Source organism: Haemaphysalis longicornis, unplaced genomic scaffold (assembly GCF_048455015.1).
Source record: "Haemaphysalis longicornis isolate Haplotype H1 unplaced genomic scaffold, Haemaphysalis longicornis Haplotype H1 scaffold_1, whole genome shotgun sequence".
NCBI classification, from domain to species: domain Eukaryota; kingdom Metazoa; phylum Arthropoda; class Arachnida; order Ixodida; family Ixodidae; genus Haemaphysalis; species Haemaphysalis longicornis.
Window position 1 is genome coordinate 463,986,866 of NW_027526203.1, and position 18,460 is coordinate 464,005,325.

Genomic DNA, 18,460 nt, shown 5'->3' on the forward strand with positions numbered 1-18,460 from the left:
GGCTAAGTCATAAAATAAGCCCATACGGTGTAAGCTAATCCGGATGCCTCCACCACAGACCACGGTTGGGTGCATTAATCCCTTTGGATTTGAATGATGAAGAAACGATTGCTGCCGCTATCAAAGTGGCGACGGATGGCTACACGAATTAAATAGCATGTTTGAAACCCTGGCTGGTTGAGTCCCTTATTCCGCTAGTTTTCGGTGCCCAGTTGTTCACCAAGGGGTGCAACAAAGGTCACGCAGCACGCCCTCGAGCTATGTTCAGGAGGAGGCCGTCGGTGTGCAGTGTAGCAACGAATCCTGTAACCGCGTCAACAGTGCAAGCGCGCCGTGCAAAGCGACACCGGGGCTCCTCGCCACGTCATCGGCGACCTCGTGTTGCAGCAGCCCAGCTTGTGGTGGCGCGTTACTTAATAACGGTGCGCCGCTGTGTCCCATCGGAAGGCCCTGAAAACATGGGTGTACTGTACCGGGCCGGCCCGTGGCGTCGGCGGCTGCGTAAACAGCGGAGCACTGCAGGAAGCAGCCACGCGCTCGTGCCGGGGCCACCTTGGGGTTCCATCCAGCTACTATCATGACGCTGTGTTGCCGGAACACGGGCGTGCGAGGGCTCGCGCTTCGCGGGGCCTTGAATGGCGAGTCCGAACCAGCCGCGGACGGCGCACGGGCGACGAAAATGCGCGCTGCCGGATCTCGGTGTCAGCTCCTTACGTCAGGTGGTGCGAGTGAAATGGATGCATGAACCGGTGGACCCCAGCTGCGGCGGGATTCGCGCTCTTGGCTGTGGCGAAGGTGCGTCGCTGCGCGGTCGTCGCCACGGAGATGAGCCACGCTGATTCTTCTCGGGCCAACGCGATGCTGTCGTGCTGTTCGTCGGCTGCGATGTGATGCACTGGATGCTTCGTGGGGTGAGTGGTTTGTTTCTATGCTCCCGGTTTACTTAGCTTGTTTCCCATCTCTATATTCGCGCTCCTGCTTTCTAACTGTTGCCTTAACTAGCGGATATGTCTCCTGCCGCTCCACGATGCATCTCGCGTAACTTGCAATCCTGGAGCGGGCATGTGGGCAGTCTAATAGAGGGCCTCAGTAGGACTACGAGTTACGAGAAATGCAAGCCTTCTTAAAAAACGTAGACATTTCACGTTCACAATGAATTTGATCTATTATCAAGTCGCACTTTATTATGTTTATATTTGTACCACTCTCGTGCCTCATTCCTGTTGGGCTATCGGGATACTCGAAATTAATTAATTAATTAATTAATTAATTAATTAATTAATTAATTAATTAATTAATAACTGTACCTATAAAACGAATTTGTTAAGTACGTTTTATCCTAGATTTACTCAATATTTGTCAATGTAAACACCCTCAACGTGAATGCGCGACAACCTTGAAAATTCGAACGTTGGCTATTATCGGTTAGAATATTCAGCATGGAATGTCAACGTAAACGACAGTGCGAGCGAAATGGAAATTTTATCATCGTATATACAGTTGGTGGTATTTTATCTTCCTGTCTTCTTGCTCATGCAACCTCGGGTATTTTGGCGAGACACAAGCGAGTGAGGCCGGAGGTATTGAACTCAGCCTCGTCCGGCGTGTTTAAGATTAAGTGAAATTGGGATTGGAGCTGAGGTTAAACTGAAGTCCAAGATCGGGAGCATCTTTTCTGTTTGGTGCTTTTCTATCATTTTATAATAGCTATAATTTAACGGACGCGGCAAGCATTTAAATTTCTGGCCTTTCTAAATGTGTGTGACAAAGTTGGGAAGTATCCCCCCCACTCCCCGCAGATATTTTCCATCAACTATTACAATTACCTATCTAGCGATGACAACTTTCCATGCCCTCTGATGTTGCTTCCGTGTACGTGGAACACTGCAGCAAAAAATGCTAGCGGAGATAGTGCGACAGTTAGCGATATGGCTCAAGTGGCCGACAATCGCGCATTCCACCATACCTGATGCTGGACATGACCTCTATAACAATAAGCAAGACAAAAATCCCTCACCCCTCCGTCCAACGACGACGATAGTTGAACGCGAAGCTTTCTCGTCAGGGATTACTAAGTTTTCATCTTAGTTTGATTTCTAACTCGCTCGCAGTTTGGACTTTTTGATCGCAGCGGCTTTGACTTTGTCCCTTCTCCATTTGATTTCGCGGGACGAAAGCTTCGCGTTCAACTATCGAAGTCGTTAGATGGAGGGGGGCTTCGATTTCGCAAATTTTGCTCGTCCATGCACCCCTCTCCAAATCAAACTGCTTCGACCGTGTCTGAAAGCGCAATAGGATAGACGTCGGCTTCATAACGCGAGGTACGCAGGCTCGATTCTGACCACGGGAAGCGTTTTTCTTTCGTTCACTTCACCCCCGATCATCATCATCGCCAGAGAAAGTTGCCTTTCCTGCAGCGCGTTTTCGATGCGACATATGCCATCAGTAAGAAATAAAAAGCTTCGCTTTAAAAACAAATTAGCAGGTTAGTACTAATTATCAAAAGGAATGCTAGCACCTACTGCAAAGTGTCCATTCCAAATTACGGAAGTGCGTCACTTATTTGCGGGAAGTTACTTCAAATGAGCAAATATAGTTGCTTTATACGCTAGAGGCTGAGATGAGGTTGAGTTTGAAGGGGTGCAAAGGACAATGCGGGACTGAGGTGGCGTCTGTGGGGTTCAACCTGCGTTGAGGTCAGCTTGCCGAAGCAGGCCTCACCCCAATAGTGAGGTCACGATCCAGAAAACTGATTTGAATTTGAGGTGCGGTCGGATCATTTTCTTACCACTGCCCGTGGTACGCCGCGTAAAGGGCTTATACCAGCGTTTTCCCTCTCTTTAGCGAGCCCGCTTCCCTTCGCGCCCTCTTCAGAAAGAAATTGTAAAGAAGCAAACCTAACAATATTAATAGTATGCCTCAGTAGGATACCAACACACTCAGTTTTTTGGAGCACCACGGTTGGGAAAAAAGAAAAAGATATACAAATAGTTAAAAGATGCGGGTAGTGTTCCAAATGTGTGAGAAATGTGCATATTTGAACCTTATAGGTTCACAATCAAATTTTGAAATGCCGCTACCGTTATTGCACGTTGTCATCTGCTTAAATATTTTTGCCGCTACGCAACGCCTCATTAAGAAGCGACGGTTCATTAGGGACACGAAGGGAGCCCAGCGCAGGCCCCTCCGGCCGCATGTTTTTCCACTCGATCGCATCCGGCAAACAAGTTTCACTTGGACGATTCGCCGCGGCACAACCGCTGGAAACGTGAGGCGAACCGACGACCCGTGTTGGAATGATAACGTTACGCAAATGTTGACTGACGCGGACACAAAGGGCGACTGCCGTCTGCGCGGGGCATCCCGCTGGATGAGCTGCCTATAAGCTCTTGCTAAAGACGTAGCCCACTGGCTTCGAGTGTGGCAGAGTCAAACAAAGCTTGGTTGTGGCGAGCATGCCGTCGGAGGTGTATCGGAAGAATCAAGAAGTAGCGCTAGGATGAGCTTCGCGGTTGGCAGGCCGTGGAGGAGACTTGGCCCCCCAAGTGCGTTATCTACCGTTGCAGTCATGCTCCCTGCGCCCGGTGTTGACAGGGCAGTGCTGATTACAAGCGAGTGACTGCTTCTTGTGTTTGCAGAGCGGAGACATTCTCGGAGCCCAGCAGCTAGCGGCGCCAGTCCGGAGATGGCCTGCACGGTGAAGAGCCTGCGCAGCCCCCGGCGAGAAATGACTTATGGCCTCGTCTTCCTGCTCGGTTTGTCGTTCATATCAGCCGGCCTGGCCATCTTTCCAACGTACAGTAAGAGCCTCGGACTCGGCTTCGTCGTTTGCGGTGTGGTGGTTTTCGTCACCGGTGCACTGCTCGTGGATTCGTGCGTCGCTCGCATGCGTGCCTCGAAGCAGTGCAAGCCGCCGGCCTACGAGGCGGTCGTGTCGCACGACGTGCCCGAAGACACGACGCTTGCCTGCCCGGAGGCTCTGTTCCCCGTGAGCGAGCCGCGCCCGGTGCGACGACACCGGAGCCTGCCGTCACCGTGGTGTGTCTGCGCTCCCCAGCGTGGCTTTGCCGGCGAACTCGGCGGCGTCAATGAACTCGGCCGTAAACACGGCGCGCAGCGTCCGTGGTGTAACGGGCCGGTCGTGTACACGCTGCAGCTACCAGCGGCAGGCCTGCACGGCCCGGCGGGCCGCTTGTTCTGGCCTGTCGAGCCGTGGCCGGAACGCGACGCTATCTGGGGCCTCGTGCAACCACCATATGTTTCCTTCGATGTGGCGGCCGTGCATCCTGCCCGCGCACGCTGCGAGGGCCCGGCCGGGAAGTCGCCGCCGAAAGGACTGTGCGGCGAGCCCCCTTCGTACGACGCCGTGCTGGCCGGCGACCGGCCCGGGGCTTCCCTGGCGTCCACCCCGGGCCGCCAAACGGGGCGTAATGACGGCGGCCGGATGACACGGGGCCGATCGTCGGCGCCCGAGCTCTTCAGCTCGCCCCTGTCGATTGGCGCGTCGTCGCTAGGCTGCTCGGAACGATAGTGTGCGTCGCGAGCTGCTGTGTCTCTCCGCGCCGGCAACTGCGAGCGCGGCTGTGCAGCAGCTGTTGCGTACGTGAAACAAGAGCATTTCCTTTGCTCTTCAAAACAGAGCGGCCGCTTATCGGCGAGCGCACAGCTGCGCGGCCGCCTTTGTTGGCTCGGGGCAGTGCTGCGTACGGCATCGCATCGGTGAGTCTCCCGCCACGCTTGACTCTTCCAGACTGTTGCGTGCGCACGCCAAGCTCGTGTCGCCTCTATTCACAAATCATGCCGGACGTGACGCGGGCACCCTCGTAGTAGAGCTAGGCGTTGGATGGAGGTCATGCTACCCATGTGCGGTGAGCCGGAACGCCAATGTCATGGTGATACATTCCGAAATATTGATCCGTGCTTGCGTCCTGCTATTTTAACGTGTCTCAAGTAATAGTTTGCGGAAAAGGTGTCCTGCCTAGCTGCTCACATTCGTGGGAATAAAACCCTAGGACGAGATGCTGTGCAGAATTATATACGACGTGGCCAAACTGTGCGTTTAGCAAGGCCGTGTGATTGGTCTCAATGCTACACCACTTTGTCTTTCTTTCTTCTTGTCTTTTATTGCTGCAGTATAAAAGCGACAAAATTAGGAAGTGGAGATCTGAGTACATGCATGTGCTTCTTTCATTCGTTAGATACCAGATCAATTCCATATTGGTTCGTCATCGTAATTAGAAAAGGCATTCCTTATGTACTTAAAAAATGAGATGTCACTACGTCATGTCCGTTTCACAGATTGAACTATGGTAGTCCGTAAACGCAAAGGTAGAGCTGATATCATTGTGAACTAAATAAAGTAAAAGGTGGTTATCTACACTGTCACTGCCATCCTTCTGCTCAACGCCACTGCACTCAATGCTGTAAAAAATATTATGACGTAGTTTGAAGGTCACAAGTGTGCAACTGCCATTTAAAATACCAGGAAACGCTATTTGTTTGCTGACGGAGGTATACACAAATTCGACTGCACTAATGGAACAACACGGCGCTCAGTCAAGCCCCTGACGTCACTCTCTAGTCTAGTGCAAATGTATGCTCACACTATAACTTGCATCTCTTGTCGGAACGTTTAACTCGATTAAATAAGCAAACTCGATATGTTTACGGTGTCTTAATCGTTCGTCATTGTAGACGAGCAGTGATGCAATTCACCCATGACATTTACAAATCAGAGGTTCTGGATGTTGTGATGATGTGATACATTTTCTGTTGTCTTTGCTTTAGTCACTTAAAAAGAAAGCAGTGCATTTTTAAGACACACGCTGTAACTGGGAATACTGGAACAGCGCAAAGTTAATGATGAAAAATGGCGAGCTCTTCCACATTTATCCACATCTTGGGGAGCGCAGTTGGCAAAGCAAACGTGAGGTCAGTAAGCGATGTGAATGAAGCTAAGCCTTGCGAAGATGTGGGACGCCAAGGTCCGGGAAAGAGGCCCCAAAGAGAGGATCTCCTGCCTAAATCTTGGCTGTCCGACACTTGCGGCGCGCGCAAAAATTCGGCGTGCTTTTTTGCTTGGCGCTTTCGCGCGTGTCGTTGACGTTGCGGAGGCCTGCCTCTCATCAATTTCGTTGCCGACAGAGAGGAGGATGACTGGAAGCTGTGACACGAGTTTGGAAGCTTGTATGTGTTGTGATGTTTCACGCCGCTGGGTGTCGCTGTTGTAAGTGGCGCCTGGCGTACCTTGTTAACTCACTTTTTGTCTTGTGTTTCATGTGCCGTGAATTATTCAGTGTCCGCGCTGTCAATGTGCATAAATGAAACGTATCTTACGCTTGACTTATTTCGGGGTTCGGCCTACTTTCCCTTCCTCTTTTCCGGGAACTAGCAACGTTATCATTTTTTTTTCACCGTTATGCTTACACCCGCATTTTATTTTTTAAGCAGAGTTAGCAAGAGAGCCTGAGCGAGTAATTTTATTAAAGAGAAAAGAAATGGCTGACGATACTCCCTAATGCGAAATTTGAGCGCAGCGAGAACTGCAGTCTTCTCGGCGACAGCGCGAAGCTGCTGTCTCAGGAAATGATCGCGTCATCAGCGAACGTGTGACGGCGCGCGGTGTACTCTGGCGTTCTCTCGTAGCGCGTCCCCGCCAGGCAGCATGTCTCGCGCGCCTCGCCACGCCGCCCTCCCCCCTCAAAAGATGAGGAAGAGATGAGAGTATGACTACCTATGTACACGCAAGATATGAATGTATGTACAGTCGGCTCTTGATAATTTGAAGTCGCGTAATTGGAATCTTCGGTTAATTAGAAGTGATGTGCTGGTCCCGGCAATTTACATGCAATAACTATGGAAGAAGTCACTCGGCAATTCGAATCTAAAACCCAATATAACAGTTGATCGGAAGCTGTTTCGAATAAGAAGCATCAAAGTGGCCGTCTTTTCTCCTCGACAGAGTTCCAAATTTCCAAGCGCAAGAACAGTGCCGTGTTCTGTGCTCATGTCGGCGCCATCCTCTGTTGCGAACAGGCGTTTAGGAATAAGTCTCAACGTGATCTCAACTATCATGGCAGCCCGTGTCGTACGCTCTATTCGGCGACGAAAGTCGACATTCTGAACGAACTCAAGAAGGGAGGCCTATTGCAGACTAATAAGAATGCCGTTTTTGTGCCACTTGGAAATTCGGTTTATTTCAAGTGTTTTGCGGTCCCCATGGACTTCCAATTAACGGGAGTCGACTGTATTAAACTATATGAAGTTCGTGTAAAACAGTTCACCAAGACGGGGCCTGATATACGATTTAGCTGCCAAGTCACTGCATCGCAAAAAAATGTCATGCCGCGTGTGCACGCGGCAAATAAGGACAAGGACGCAGCCGGATGTCCTCAGACCTAATCCAGTCGTGTAAACGGGCCGATGGTGTGGCTGACTTCCCTCGCGGATTCGCGTGGCACAGGCAGCAGCACAGAACGTGTGGAATGGTCTTTGGAACATGGCACGTTTCATAGTCGGGGCCACTCGCACCACCGATGAGGTGCTGGTAGCGGCCGATAAAGGCAATACTCACAGGCACAGCGATTCAGCGTCGCGTGGCTTCACTGAGCACCTGGGAGAAACCGAAATCTACAATCGCGGTCACGTCGACGGTGCCTTCTATGTGGCGCTCGGGGCAGGTCCAGCATACTCGTGGTTGCGCCGCGGAGAATAGCAGAGGGAAAAGCGTTCGGTCTTGCGAAGGGCAGGCGTGCGACAAGAGCGCCTATATACTGAAGCCTTCTTTGCCTCCGTGCCAGCCCAGACCGTATACCACCAGATCACCATGGCTTGGTGCCCACACCATGGTAAGAACAGAGGCTTGTTGCAACGCAAAATAGCACGCACTCATCCTCCCGCAAGACGCACATAATATGGACCATGTTTCAGAACAGCACCGAGGACCTGGAGTGCTGGCTTTGCGGCCCAGAACAGGGTCCGTGCTTCAGGTTGTTCACGGGAAATTAAGCGGATCGCCTCCCTGGTGGCATTCGATTCAGTAGCTCTGAAGACTATCCTGAGGTTCAGGGTGGGGCGCCGGGTAATGCCCAGGATAGGAATCACCCCAGCCGGAGTTGACCTGGACTCAGCCACCCCCCCCCCCCCCCGCACACACAAACACAACACACGCACACACGCGCAGGCACATACAGACGAACACGCACACACACACGCACACACGCACGCACACACAGAGAGAGAGAAGAGAGAGAGAGAGAGAGAGAGAGAGAGAGAGAGAGAGAGAGAGAGAGAGAGAGAGAGAGAGAGAGAGAGAGAGAGAGAGAGAGAGAGAGAGAGAGAACAAACTTTACTACCCAAAGGACCTAGGTCCAGGCCCTAGTGGTGGCCTGCAGTTACCGGGGTCTGCGAGGTGTTCTCAAGTATATGTTTGCGCGGATCCGGTGCACATGTTCACACAGAGCGCCCTGGGCAGCCTGTATGTTCATTGTCGGCGGGGGAGGCAGCCAGAGTTCCCCCGATGTGATGCAGGCGAGAGGTGGAGCAAAGGAAGGCCGGGTGAACCACAACGAGACCGGCGGATGGACGAAGGAGTAATGGATGGGTACAGAGAACAGTCATGGGCGAATTCGCGCACAGCTCCGGCATATTTGTTTGTCAACAACGCTAGAGTCAGCTGTTTGAAGGGGCAAACAATACTGGGTAATACTCGTGATGGAAATGTGTATCGCGGGTTTTGATAGCACCAGCGGAGAATTCTGAGAAACCATCGTTGGTGTGGAACCTTAGATAATTCTGTGTTCGCGATGTTAAAGGGTGAAAGGGCTGACGCAAAACTGATTCCCGAGCACGTAGTCGGAAGAATCGACAAAGGATCGTGTGCATGTCTCGTGAGACAGGCGACAAGTTAGGTCATTGTGATTATACTGTAATCTTCGTCCTTATCAGTCATGTTAGAAACGGAAAAGCCATACGTATAATTGTTGTTTTTCTATTTCAACACGAAGTTCTGGCGGTGTGAGAAGACGAACCGCCCTTCACTCGTTATTTTAACGCAGACTTTGTATCAGTGAGACCAATAACAAATAGAAAATACTACTAAAAATCTAGGATATTTCTAGTCCTTATAGTTCTTAAAAAGAGTGATGGGCTGTATGGCAAGGATGGACAAAACTCACTCTGTTAACACCACCTAGGTGGTGTTGACTCTACCCAACCCGCAGTCCAGAAGGTCGCATTGCGTGGGCTTCCTGACTGCAGACGCGTGCCTCCATCCGCCATTGCGCTCGAGAAAATTTAAGGCGGGAGGTCCGCGGATGAGACGCCCCAGTTTAGCGCCACAGGAAAAACAAAAAAAAAAAGTGGGTTTTGCGGAATAATATGGAACGTTAAACCCAGCGTGGGTGTTCATGACCCAAAGGAAAAATATTGAGCACACGTCTGACCGATCTGCTAGTGAAAGACCTTTGCGAATGCATGGTCAGCCTAAAAGGGTTTCTGAAAATTGTTCCCACGCACACGAACGAGAAGACTGCTACTTCTAGCGAGGATGCCTTCCCTGCCCCACTAGAATGCGTGATGCTACGAACGCTAAAGGGTAGCCTCTGCGGTGCAGCCAGGCCCTTGTAAAACGGCTTGTTTGCGCTGCGCAATGATACAACACAAACCGCATGTTGGAAGTCAAATGGTGTGCTGAACCTCAACATGCGCCTATCTGCATGACAGAAAAGGCGAGGAGAGACGTGGTACGTAGAACAGGCAAACAGGAGAACTTTGGGCATTGTGTAAAGGAGACTCACGAGGATTTTCCTGAGCAACAGTGTTGCTACACCGACAAGGAGGCGTGAGGAGTAAACAATACTTAGCGTCACTTTGGCATGTGCCCGGCGCTATCGTCACAGAAAACGCTCAGGCATAAAGTTCCTCTCTTTTTCCTTCTCCGCAGCTTTCGCGTAATAAGAGGGATATGAAATGACCTCACACACAAAGAAACCGTTCAAGTTGCTAGCACTTTTTTTTTTGCCAGGGGAGTGGTCTCGCTAACGTGTTCGGGTATGCCAAACACGGGAACTAGCCGTTTAATATGTCGTACACGTTTTATAATTTGCGAACAGCATTGTAACTCTACCGAAATTTCCGCTATATCTATAAGCAGGAGATACCAGGTCTTACGTTTACTCAGCGGCTCGGTGTAGCTACCAACTTCCTAGAAAAAAAAATTAGTCGAGATAAAAGCGTCTAAGTGGCGACTTTTTAAAATACATCTAGAAATTAAACTATTTTGTAGATTATTTTGACATCCGTTGCTGCGCTATCCAATGTCGTAATAAAAACTCAGTGTGAGCATTCGATCATCGAGAATGTCTGGGCAGAACCCCCGTCATCTGCAAAAAATGTCCTGCTGTGAGGAGAAGTTCTAAATACCGACCCTACAGCCGCAAGAGAGCGTTGTAGTTACTTGGCCAACGGTATAAGCGAGAGGAGATACCAGGAGGCGAAAGGGACGACAGGCGCTTTACGCTTCCTTGGATTTAGTATTATCAGTCACAGTAAAGTATCAGAAGATCGCCGTTCAGAACTTTCAACTATTTTCGATTAAACTTTAGCAAATGAGTCCCTCTAGCTATTAAAAGTTTGTTTGTTTGATTGATTGATTGATTGATTGATTGATTGATTGATTGATTGATTGATTGATTGATTGATTGATTGATTGATTGATTGATTGATTGATTGATTGTAGGGTTTAACGCGTCGATGCAACGCAGGCGATGAGGTGCGCCGAAGTGGGCAGCTCCGGATTAATTTTGACCACCTGGTGATCTTTAACGTGCGCCGAAATCTCGAACACACGAGCGTTTTTGCTTTTCGCCTCCATCAGAAAAGCGGTCGCCACGGCCGGAGATTGAACGCGCGTCCTCGTGCTCAGAGCAATTAGAAGTTACCATCTCGCATGTTGCCGGTGTACGTATACAGTACCAAAATTTTCCCGTGTATTTCCTTACCTACGAGGAACACAAACTGCCCTATTCCTGTCAAATATTTGTCATTCATAACCCATTCATATTTAGACAATGCAGCCAGAAGATGATATATAACGAGGCTTATACTAGGCATAAGAAATTACAATCAGAGCTGCTTTGTAAATGTAGCTGCTCAGTTTTTGTTGTGTGTGTGGGCTCTGTTTTGGCTACTTTTTAACAAACTCATCGAAAAACGCTTCATCGAATTTTCCGTTATTGTATTTACACTGTAAGCCCTCGTAGGCCGTCTTCACCACACTGCTCCACAATGACTTACCGTAGTGGTCTAGTTAGCACATTCGGCGAATGTCGAAGCCCAGCATATGCTTTGACTAAAATAATGCATGTGCGCGGAGACGACAACATACAAGGCGTGCAGGGCCTTTTGAATTGCGCAATGTCCCAGCGCAGATTTCCCCTTTTCATTCATTTTTCTCAGACACTGCCTAAGAGGGCACCGAGGCTAAAGGCAATATAATGCTCGGGCACGTCATCCTGGGATTTTACACACCAGGGCCACTTTGATTGGTCATTCTGGAGCAGTGTGGCGACGACAGCCTAGTGTATCCCGCATGTTTAGAAAGGCATCGAACCCAGTGGTGGCCGTAAAGGTTACACAGCTTCCCTCTCTTCCCCATATAGAATTCCGTCCTAAGATATCGTCCCTACTATAAACGGCATGCAAGCAGTATACCTGCATTGCACAGCAAATACATTGCGGACGAGTATTGCATTTAGAGAACATTTTGGTAACTAAATCAGGGGCTGAATACGTATATTAAGTTCCCATTGAACTCGCTCTCCGTATAATTGGACATATGCGGGGCACAGCAGTTCAGAAAATAGGCCCACGTTTGACGAGTTTACAGTATTGCCTCCAGCTGTGAAACATACCGTTGACATGCGTCGGCGGCTTTCCTCGCTGCACGAGCAATACTGCAACGTCCGTCTAAGTTTATAATCGCATGTTCGTCCAGTGGCCGGCTGTCCGGTCGGCCGGCTGGCCAGACTGACTGTAATAATTCGTCGCCCACCGGGTGCGGTGAGGAGGCCATGGGGATGGCAGAAGGAAGTCTGCCAGATATAGGAGTTGAAGGCAGTTCGAGCTCAGGGGCAATATTACTCGCGTGTGAGCTCTGTAAATCTTCAAATCAATGAGTAAATGGTAGCGTCACTTACTGCTCTGCAAGAGTCACTGTAATGCTTTTAAAAAACTTATTAAACATTTCAAACGCCTTCTCGAACACGATCGATAAGCGCGTCGAGTCCTTAGATAAAGTGGCGACGAAATACCGAGGGTAAAAGCTAATGCTTTGGGCCATGACATAACTTACAAACTCGCCCGAAGATCTTTTCCTTTCCCACGTTATTCAAAGTCCGACGTTAAATATCCCCAGGTGATCTAACTAAATCCGTAGTCCGCGACGGCGTGACCCAAAGCACAAGTACAGCTTCGGCGCGTAAAATCCAACTTTAATTTAAACTACGGCTTTCGGGCCGCTTCCAGGCCCCAAGGAAATAGAGAACGCGTTTATCAGCCCCGCTTCAGGGCCATTTTTAGTGCTGGCTTTCAGTAATTGTACTTATTTCTGCGTAGCAGTTACAAATCTATACCGGCAAAGTAAATCCAGTGTTTTGGAGTCCTGTAGTGCGGCCGATGCCGACCGATTGACAATTAAAGTATGGTCCATCTTTTTTATTGCGCACAGTAGGCACCGATGAAGCCGTAAAGTGCAGTAAAAGCGCGTTCAAAAATAGCGCGTGAGCAAAAAAAAAAAAATGGTTACCATTCCCCCCGCGAAAGTGGATGTCCAGCGCAGCTGTTGTAAACCACTACACATGCTGGCGGGGGAGGGCGCGAAATGTTCCCCGTTGACTCGGCGGGCTTGTCGCTTGCACTCGGCTTCTCTGGCGGCAAATGCTGGGTCCTGACGCGTTCGCTCGCCGTCTTGGACAAGAACTGCTGGGTCCTGCCTAGCCTGAAGCATGCGCTAGCCTTCGAATGACGTAATTACCCCATCCCCTTTCTAGAGCAGCTGCAAACCTAATCTTTACCAGAACACATGGGGAGGGTTTCCATTGTTCACCGGCGTTTTATCATCCATCATGCGGTGTGGATGCTTGATTTGTGGTTTTTTCTTAACACGAATACTGAGCTCTATGCTGCACGCCTGATTGGTCTGACGCATGCGCTCGGCGTCTTGGACGAGAACTGTTGGGACCTGCCTGGGTTTTTTTGTTTACAACGCGAAACTTTCCGACCAAAGAGAGGCTAACGGCTTCGCTGTAAAATAGATAGCCAAAATAGCAGGCGCAATGCAGAGACGTGCGATTGCATATTTAGCACGGCTTCGCTTTCCAGCTTTTGCGGCTTGGTGAAGCCATATCACATTTTGCATGGCCGCAAAGTTCACCCGAAATAGCCCGTAAAGTGATATTTTCCCTCGATAATGCAGCGAGGATACTACGACGGATATCTTTGCGGGACGAGCGTCACTTGAATAGCATACCACGGAAGTGAGTGTGAAAAAAAAATAAATAAATAAACGTCAGATGCAAATGCAGCCGAAGTATGGCCTACATTTTCTGCCCTTTTGGGGCAGAACGAAAACAAAGTGGGCTTGAAACGCAAAGCCCCTGCAATATGGCGCACAACTGGATCTGTTGTGCCTGCGTATCAACGCAGCTTCCAGCCGGATTTTTTAAATCGGCCACTGAAAACAGGGCGTGAAGTAGGCGTCAAAATACGTCCGATGACAACGATGAATTTTAGCCGTGTGCTCCAGTTCAAAAATACGCATTGCCTGAGAAAGCTGCGGCGTGCGATGCACCTGACGGTTTCCAGCACCCGCTTTCCATCTCGTGATTCGCGACATTTTCGTCTCTTTCAGGCAGCCCGCCATAAACGTGCGCGAAGACTATAAGTGCGCCGCAGCTGCCAGCTAATCTTTAAGCCATGAGGCCGCCGTCGGCAACATAGCTCATGGTGAGAAGGGCCACACTGGCCACCAATGGTTGCTTATTTATCAGCATAGACACCGGGTTCGGAGGGGCGGGGGTATTATTGTTGCCCCAAGTTATTTTTAACATGTTGCGTAGACATAATTATCTCATTGGTCGCCGAGAGCACACCGCATTGCGTTTTGGGTAATAAGAGTGAACACCAATTAGTAAGTATTTTTACACGAAGCAGAGGGTTTACTACATTTCGAGCTCCATCACAACATAATCCCCTTCCAGTCCTCTTGCCAAGCCACGCAATGTGGGTGTGGTGGGGCTACTTGCTATCCAAGGAACTTGGTGAAGAATGGTTTATTGCAGGGTAGCATCGCCCAGCATAAAGATTCTGAGGTAAAATATGAGCCTTCAATTTTTTTATTACACTACTTTTCAAGGAGCGTTCTATTTCTTTGCACTAAAAAAACAACTTTCTGCGGGCGTATCACTGTGTCAGCATCCTCAATGGTTACTGCTTGGCTGACTGTGTATATTGAGTAGCTTCGTTGACTACTTTTCTTGCGGAGAAAGCTTAAGCTCAGCTCATTTCATTTTCGAACAAAATTTAGCCGCTGCCGCGAAAGTTTGTCGTTTGCACACACCCACAGAGGGGGCTTGATATGGGTGGGGGTTCTTGACGGTGAAGGAATTAAGGGACAGTTAATTTTTAATGACGATATTAAATGCGGTGGATGCTTCAAATTGAAAATAAAAACAAAAATAAAAAATTATAAAAATAAAACAAAATAGATAAGAAAATTATTGACACTGATTTCGGTGAAATAATTCTACGATGAATATGTTAAAGCACCAATTAAAATGTTATCGAAAAATAAATCACAAATGCACCTTGAATTGTACTTTTACAATAATTCATGTTTACGTCCTGCGCAGTCATCAGGTCGCGGTCCCAACAAATGCAAGAAACAAAACACGATTCTTTCTAACAGGCAATTTACCGCGCTTCTAATTTGATTGCCTAATGCAATTTGGAAAGACTACAGTTTTATCCTGGCGGACAAACACGGGGCTGCGTCTCTGATGGTGGCTTTTCCGAACCGGATGATGCAGCTGTAATGGCTTAGATGCGGCGGCTTCATTTTGGTTGCATTAAAACTGCGAGTACTAATTATCCATGATACAGCTTGAGATAAAACTCACCATGATTATGTTTCCGTCTGAGCTGTCAAACGTCATTTACTTTGTTTCGGGGTAGTTACGATAAAACTACAATTAGAGCCCATTCCTGTAACTATAATCTTCCCGTAGAAGCCCATGTACCTACAGTAGCGGAAATTCCCCAAATGTTAAAACTACAATATGAACTACCTAATAATGAGACGTAAATGAAACTCAGCTCAATGGCACAGTCATGTTAACGATCAGTTGCCGGGGATTTTTGTCAAGATATCTACATTGATTAAGAGGAGCTTTCGCATGAAAATTGTTTTTGCTGCATAGTGTTTTTGGTATAGGACGGCGACAATCATGACGATTACTACGGCACGTAAAATTCCGTACAACGTGCCGCTAACAGCTTCGCTGTAAGACACGGTGAAAAACAAAATGGTGGGGAAAGGTGGGAAGATTTCAGCAGGTAAGTCTTCCCGTAGCAACGGCATAACTGTGCAGGTCAGACGTTACTGCACGCATTTATATCCACGGCAGTGGCCGCCAAGTAAGAGGGTTGTTTGAAGGGGTAACTTTAAGCCCAATGCATCCAACGTATCGCAAAGAGAAAAAAAAAAGGAGAATGAGTAGTAATGAATTTTATTATAGTTCATGCGGAGGCTTACTAGTCCCTAGTCCAATCGGCCATCTGACCGCAGCCGTTGAGGTGTTGGCGATCGCAAAACAAAATTTATTTTTACGGCAATGCGAGTCAATTGAAGAAAGAAATGCTGCATACACTCTGTCTCGTTGCACCAGGCCCACAAAGTGGTGGGTACCAGCTGTTGAGATACCGTGTAAGTCAGTCTATAGAGGGAACATCAGTACTGCGTGTCACCTCCTTCGTCTTATAGCGCGTTAGCGAGTATTATTTTTGCTAACCTAGGCGCCTGTGCTCACTCCTTGTGAAGATAGAACACTCGGCCGATTGACGAAGTCGCAAAAATCTAGTGAATCCGGCCGCCGCTACATACGGCCAGACCCGCATACGAGGGCAATCGGCCACCCCTACAGGCGCACCCCAGGCAGTAGCGCTACCCAACGAACAGTGCGTGCTGTACCCTCCCATCTTACCTTGGCTATGCGCCAATATCCCCCTACCCCGTGTCAGTCTGGGTCCGCCTCTACATACGCCGCTGGAGGCAGGATCGGGTTTAACTCGCGGTTTAAAGCAGTCTGACAGTTCCCTGTATCATTACAGGTGCACCATCATCATCATACACAGCCCATTCGTGTCTACAGCAGGACTAAGGCCTCTCCCGGAGGTTTCCAACCGCTCCTGTGGTTCACTTTTTGGGTCCATTCTGTGCCCCCAGATATTCCTGTTTCGTCCCTCCATCGGGTCATTGACCCCCCCTCCATAATTTGTTTGGTGCCTCTCGGTATCCATTCCGTTAAACGGGGGGCCCAACGGTTGACCGTGATTCGCATTTAATGACCTGCCGAATCCAATTTCTTACGCTAAATTTACGCTAAAATATCTTCGACCCGAGGTTGTTCAGGCAACAAGTTCTCTTACTCATTTGTGAACCTCAGGATTCTTCTTTTGATGGCTCTTCAAGCCGACCTAAGCTTTCTTCCGAGGTACCTAGTCGACCACTATAGTTTCCGGCCCGCATGTGATGACTGGAAGAGCATTACTTGTATACCACTGTTATTAGTGGCACAATTAGCTTGATGCTCATGATTTCTGAGCACTTCCCGAAGGCAACTCAGGCCATAAAAATGCTGCGCCTAAGTTCCTTGTCATGGTTTCCATCAGCACCGGAAGCTTTTCCAAAATAGCTATATTCAATCAGTTGGTGAAGAATTACGTTGCTTACACTGAAGGTGCGAAACCAAAAAAAGGACGCCATCCCGCCCCGCGAAAGTGTATGTCCAGCGCTGCTGTTGTAAACCCCTACACATGCGGATGGGGGGATGGTATGAAATGTTACTCGTTGTCGCGGCGGGCTGTCGCTTGCCCTCGGCTTCTCTGGCGGCAAATGCTCGGTCCTGACTCATGCGCTGTGCGTCTTGGGCTACAACAGCTGGAAACCGTATGGGATCACGCATGTTTTTTTTTTATTTACTGCACTGCCCATTTTCTTGACCGGACAACTACAACGACAACACCAAGGGCGCTTTTTCGCAGAATAAGCAACAAATTCCATCAAGCTAGAGTCCTTAAAATATGGATTTTAAACTAAATGACTGCGCTCATTGCGTTCATAATGCAACGCATTTCTTCGCCTCCAAAATATTCCTGCAATAAAGAGAGCCGTTATGGTGATGAGGGGGGACGGTGTTTTTCCCGCAGAAAATTTCCCGCAGTATAGGTAGCATCGACACTTGAATCATCATAGGTGCAAACAAACGCGTTCACAGACGTGCGTTGTTCGGACGAATGTGCGCCAAATGGCTTCAGCGAAAGAAAGTTTTCGGATATATTGTCAATTTCCTCGAAAGGCCACAAGGACGCGTGTCTTAATAGCGCGTTTACGCGGTACACTGCCTGCATGAGCATGCATATATCCTCAATTGCACTGTCCCACGAGTATCAACGTTTTGCATTTCGACCACAATACACCAAGTCATTTGGGCTTGATTTTTCCTATCGGAGGCCACTGCGGATGCGGTACTAGTGCTCCACCGACATTTATAACAGCGTGTTTTCACCAGCGCAAAGGATATTTTGAGAGGTAGCCGACTGTGGACCGATTGAGCTGCCTAAATTAGAAACGTGTAGCCGCAGGTGCAGATTTCCGGCTCATTGCAGGTCTTTCAGAAGGAATTACTCTGGAGTTGTTCAGTGTCCCGCAACGCATAATCGCACAGCTAATATTGATGGCGAAAGCTTGCTTTGTGCGCCGTTTCGAGTGTAGCAAGTTGCTCTACCACGTTCCTACTCATGGAAACTATTAGAGCTTTGAATTTGTAGCAGTAACTTTTGACAACGAGTTGCACAAACGAGTTGCACTTCTGGAAAGCCATTTTACAGTGTTCATACCCAATTCGACTCTTTGCTCTGGGCGAAACAGCGTTTTCCTGCAGTTGATTTACTAGGTTCCTGAACTGTCCGCCTTTTGAACGGAAAAATTGGTAATTACCAAGAAAGAACATACAGGCACCGCACTACTGATTCATTCTTAATGGCCTGTATGAAACTCTTGGCTGATCTTTTTTTTTTTTTTTAATTTTGGCTTCCTGTATAGATGGGCGCAACAACCACACGTCTCCATGGCCGCGCCCTCAATATTAGGGGAAAAGGATAGGAAAACTGTATTAACACACTA

At 48.8% G+C, this 18,460-nt stretch overlaps 1 protein-coding gene across 5 annotated transcripts in view; it reads left to right on the plus strand.

Moving 5' to 3' along the window:
• Window positions 1-346: 346 nt before the first annotated feature.
• LOC144156178 (uncharacterized) overlaps window positions 347-18,460 on the plus strand; it is a 34,071-nt gene continuing 15,957 nt past the window's right edge. Inside the window, exons 1-2 of one of the 5 annotated variants that reach the window (XM_077688040.1) lie at window positions 347-911; window positions 3,639-6,453. In XM_077688040.1, the coding sequence (XP_077544166.1) occupies window positions 3,686-4,531 (846 nt within the window). In that variant the 5' untranslated portion in view covers window positions 347-911; window positions 3,639-3,685 and the 3' untranslated portion in view covers window positions 4,532-6,453. Of the gene's footprint in view, window positions 912-3,079; window positions 3,546-3,638; window positions 6,456-18,460 lie in introns of those variants that run through there. The other 4 variants (XR_013319701.1, XR_013319700.1, XR_013319699.1 and 1 more) reach the window with 4 other exon arrangements.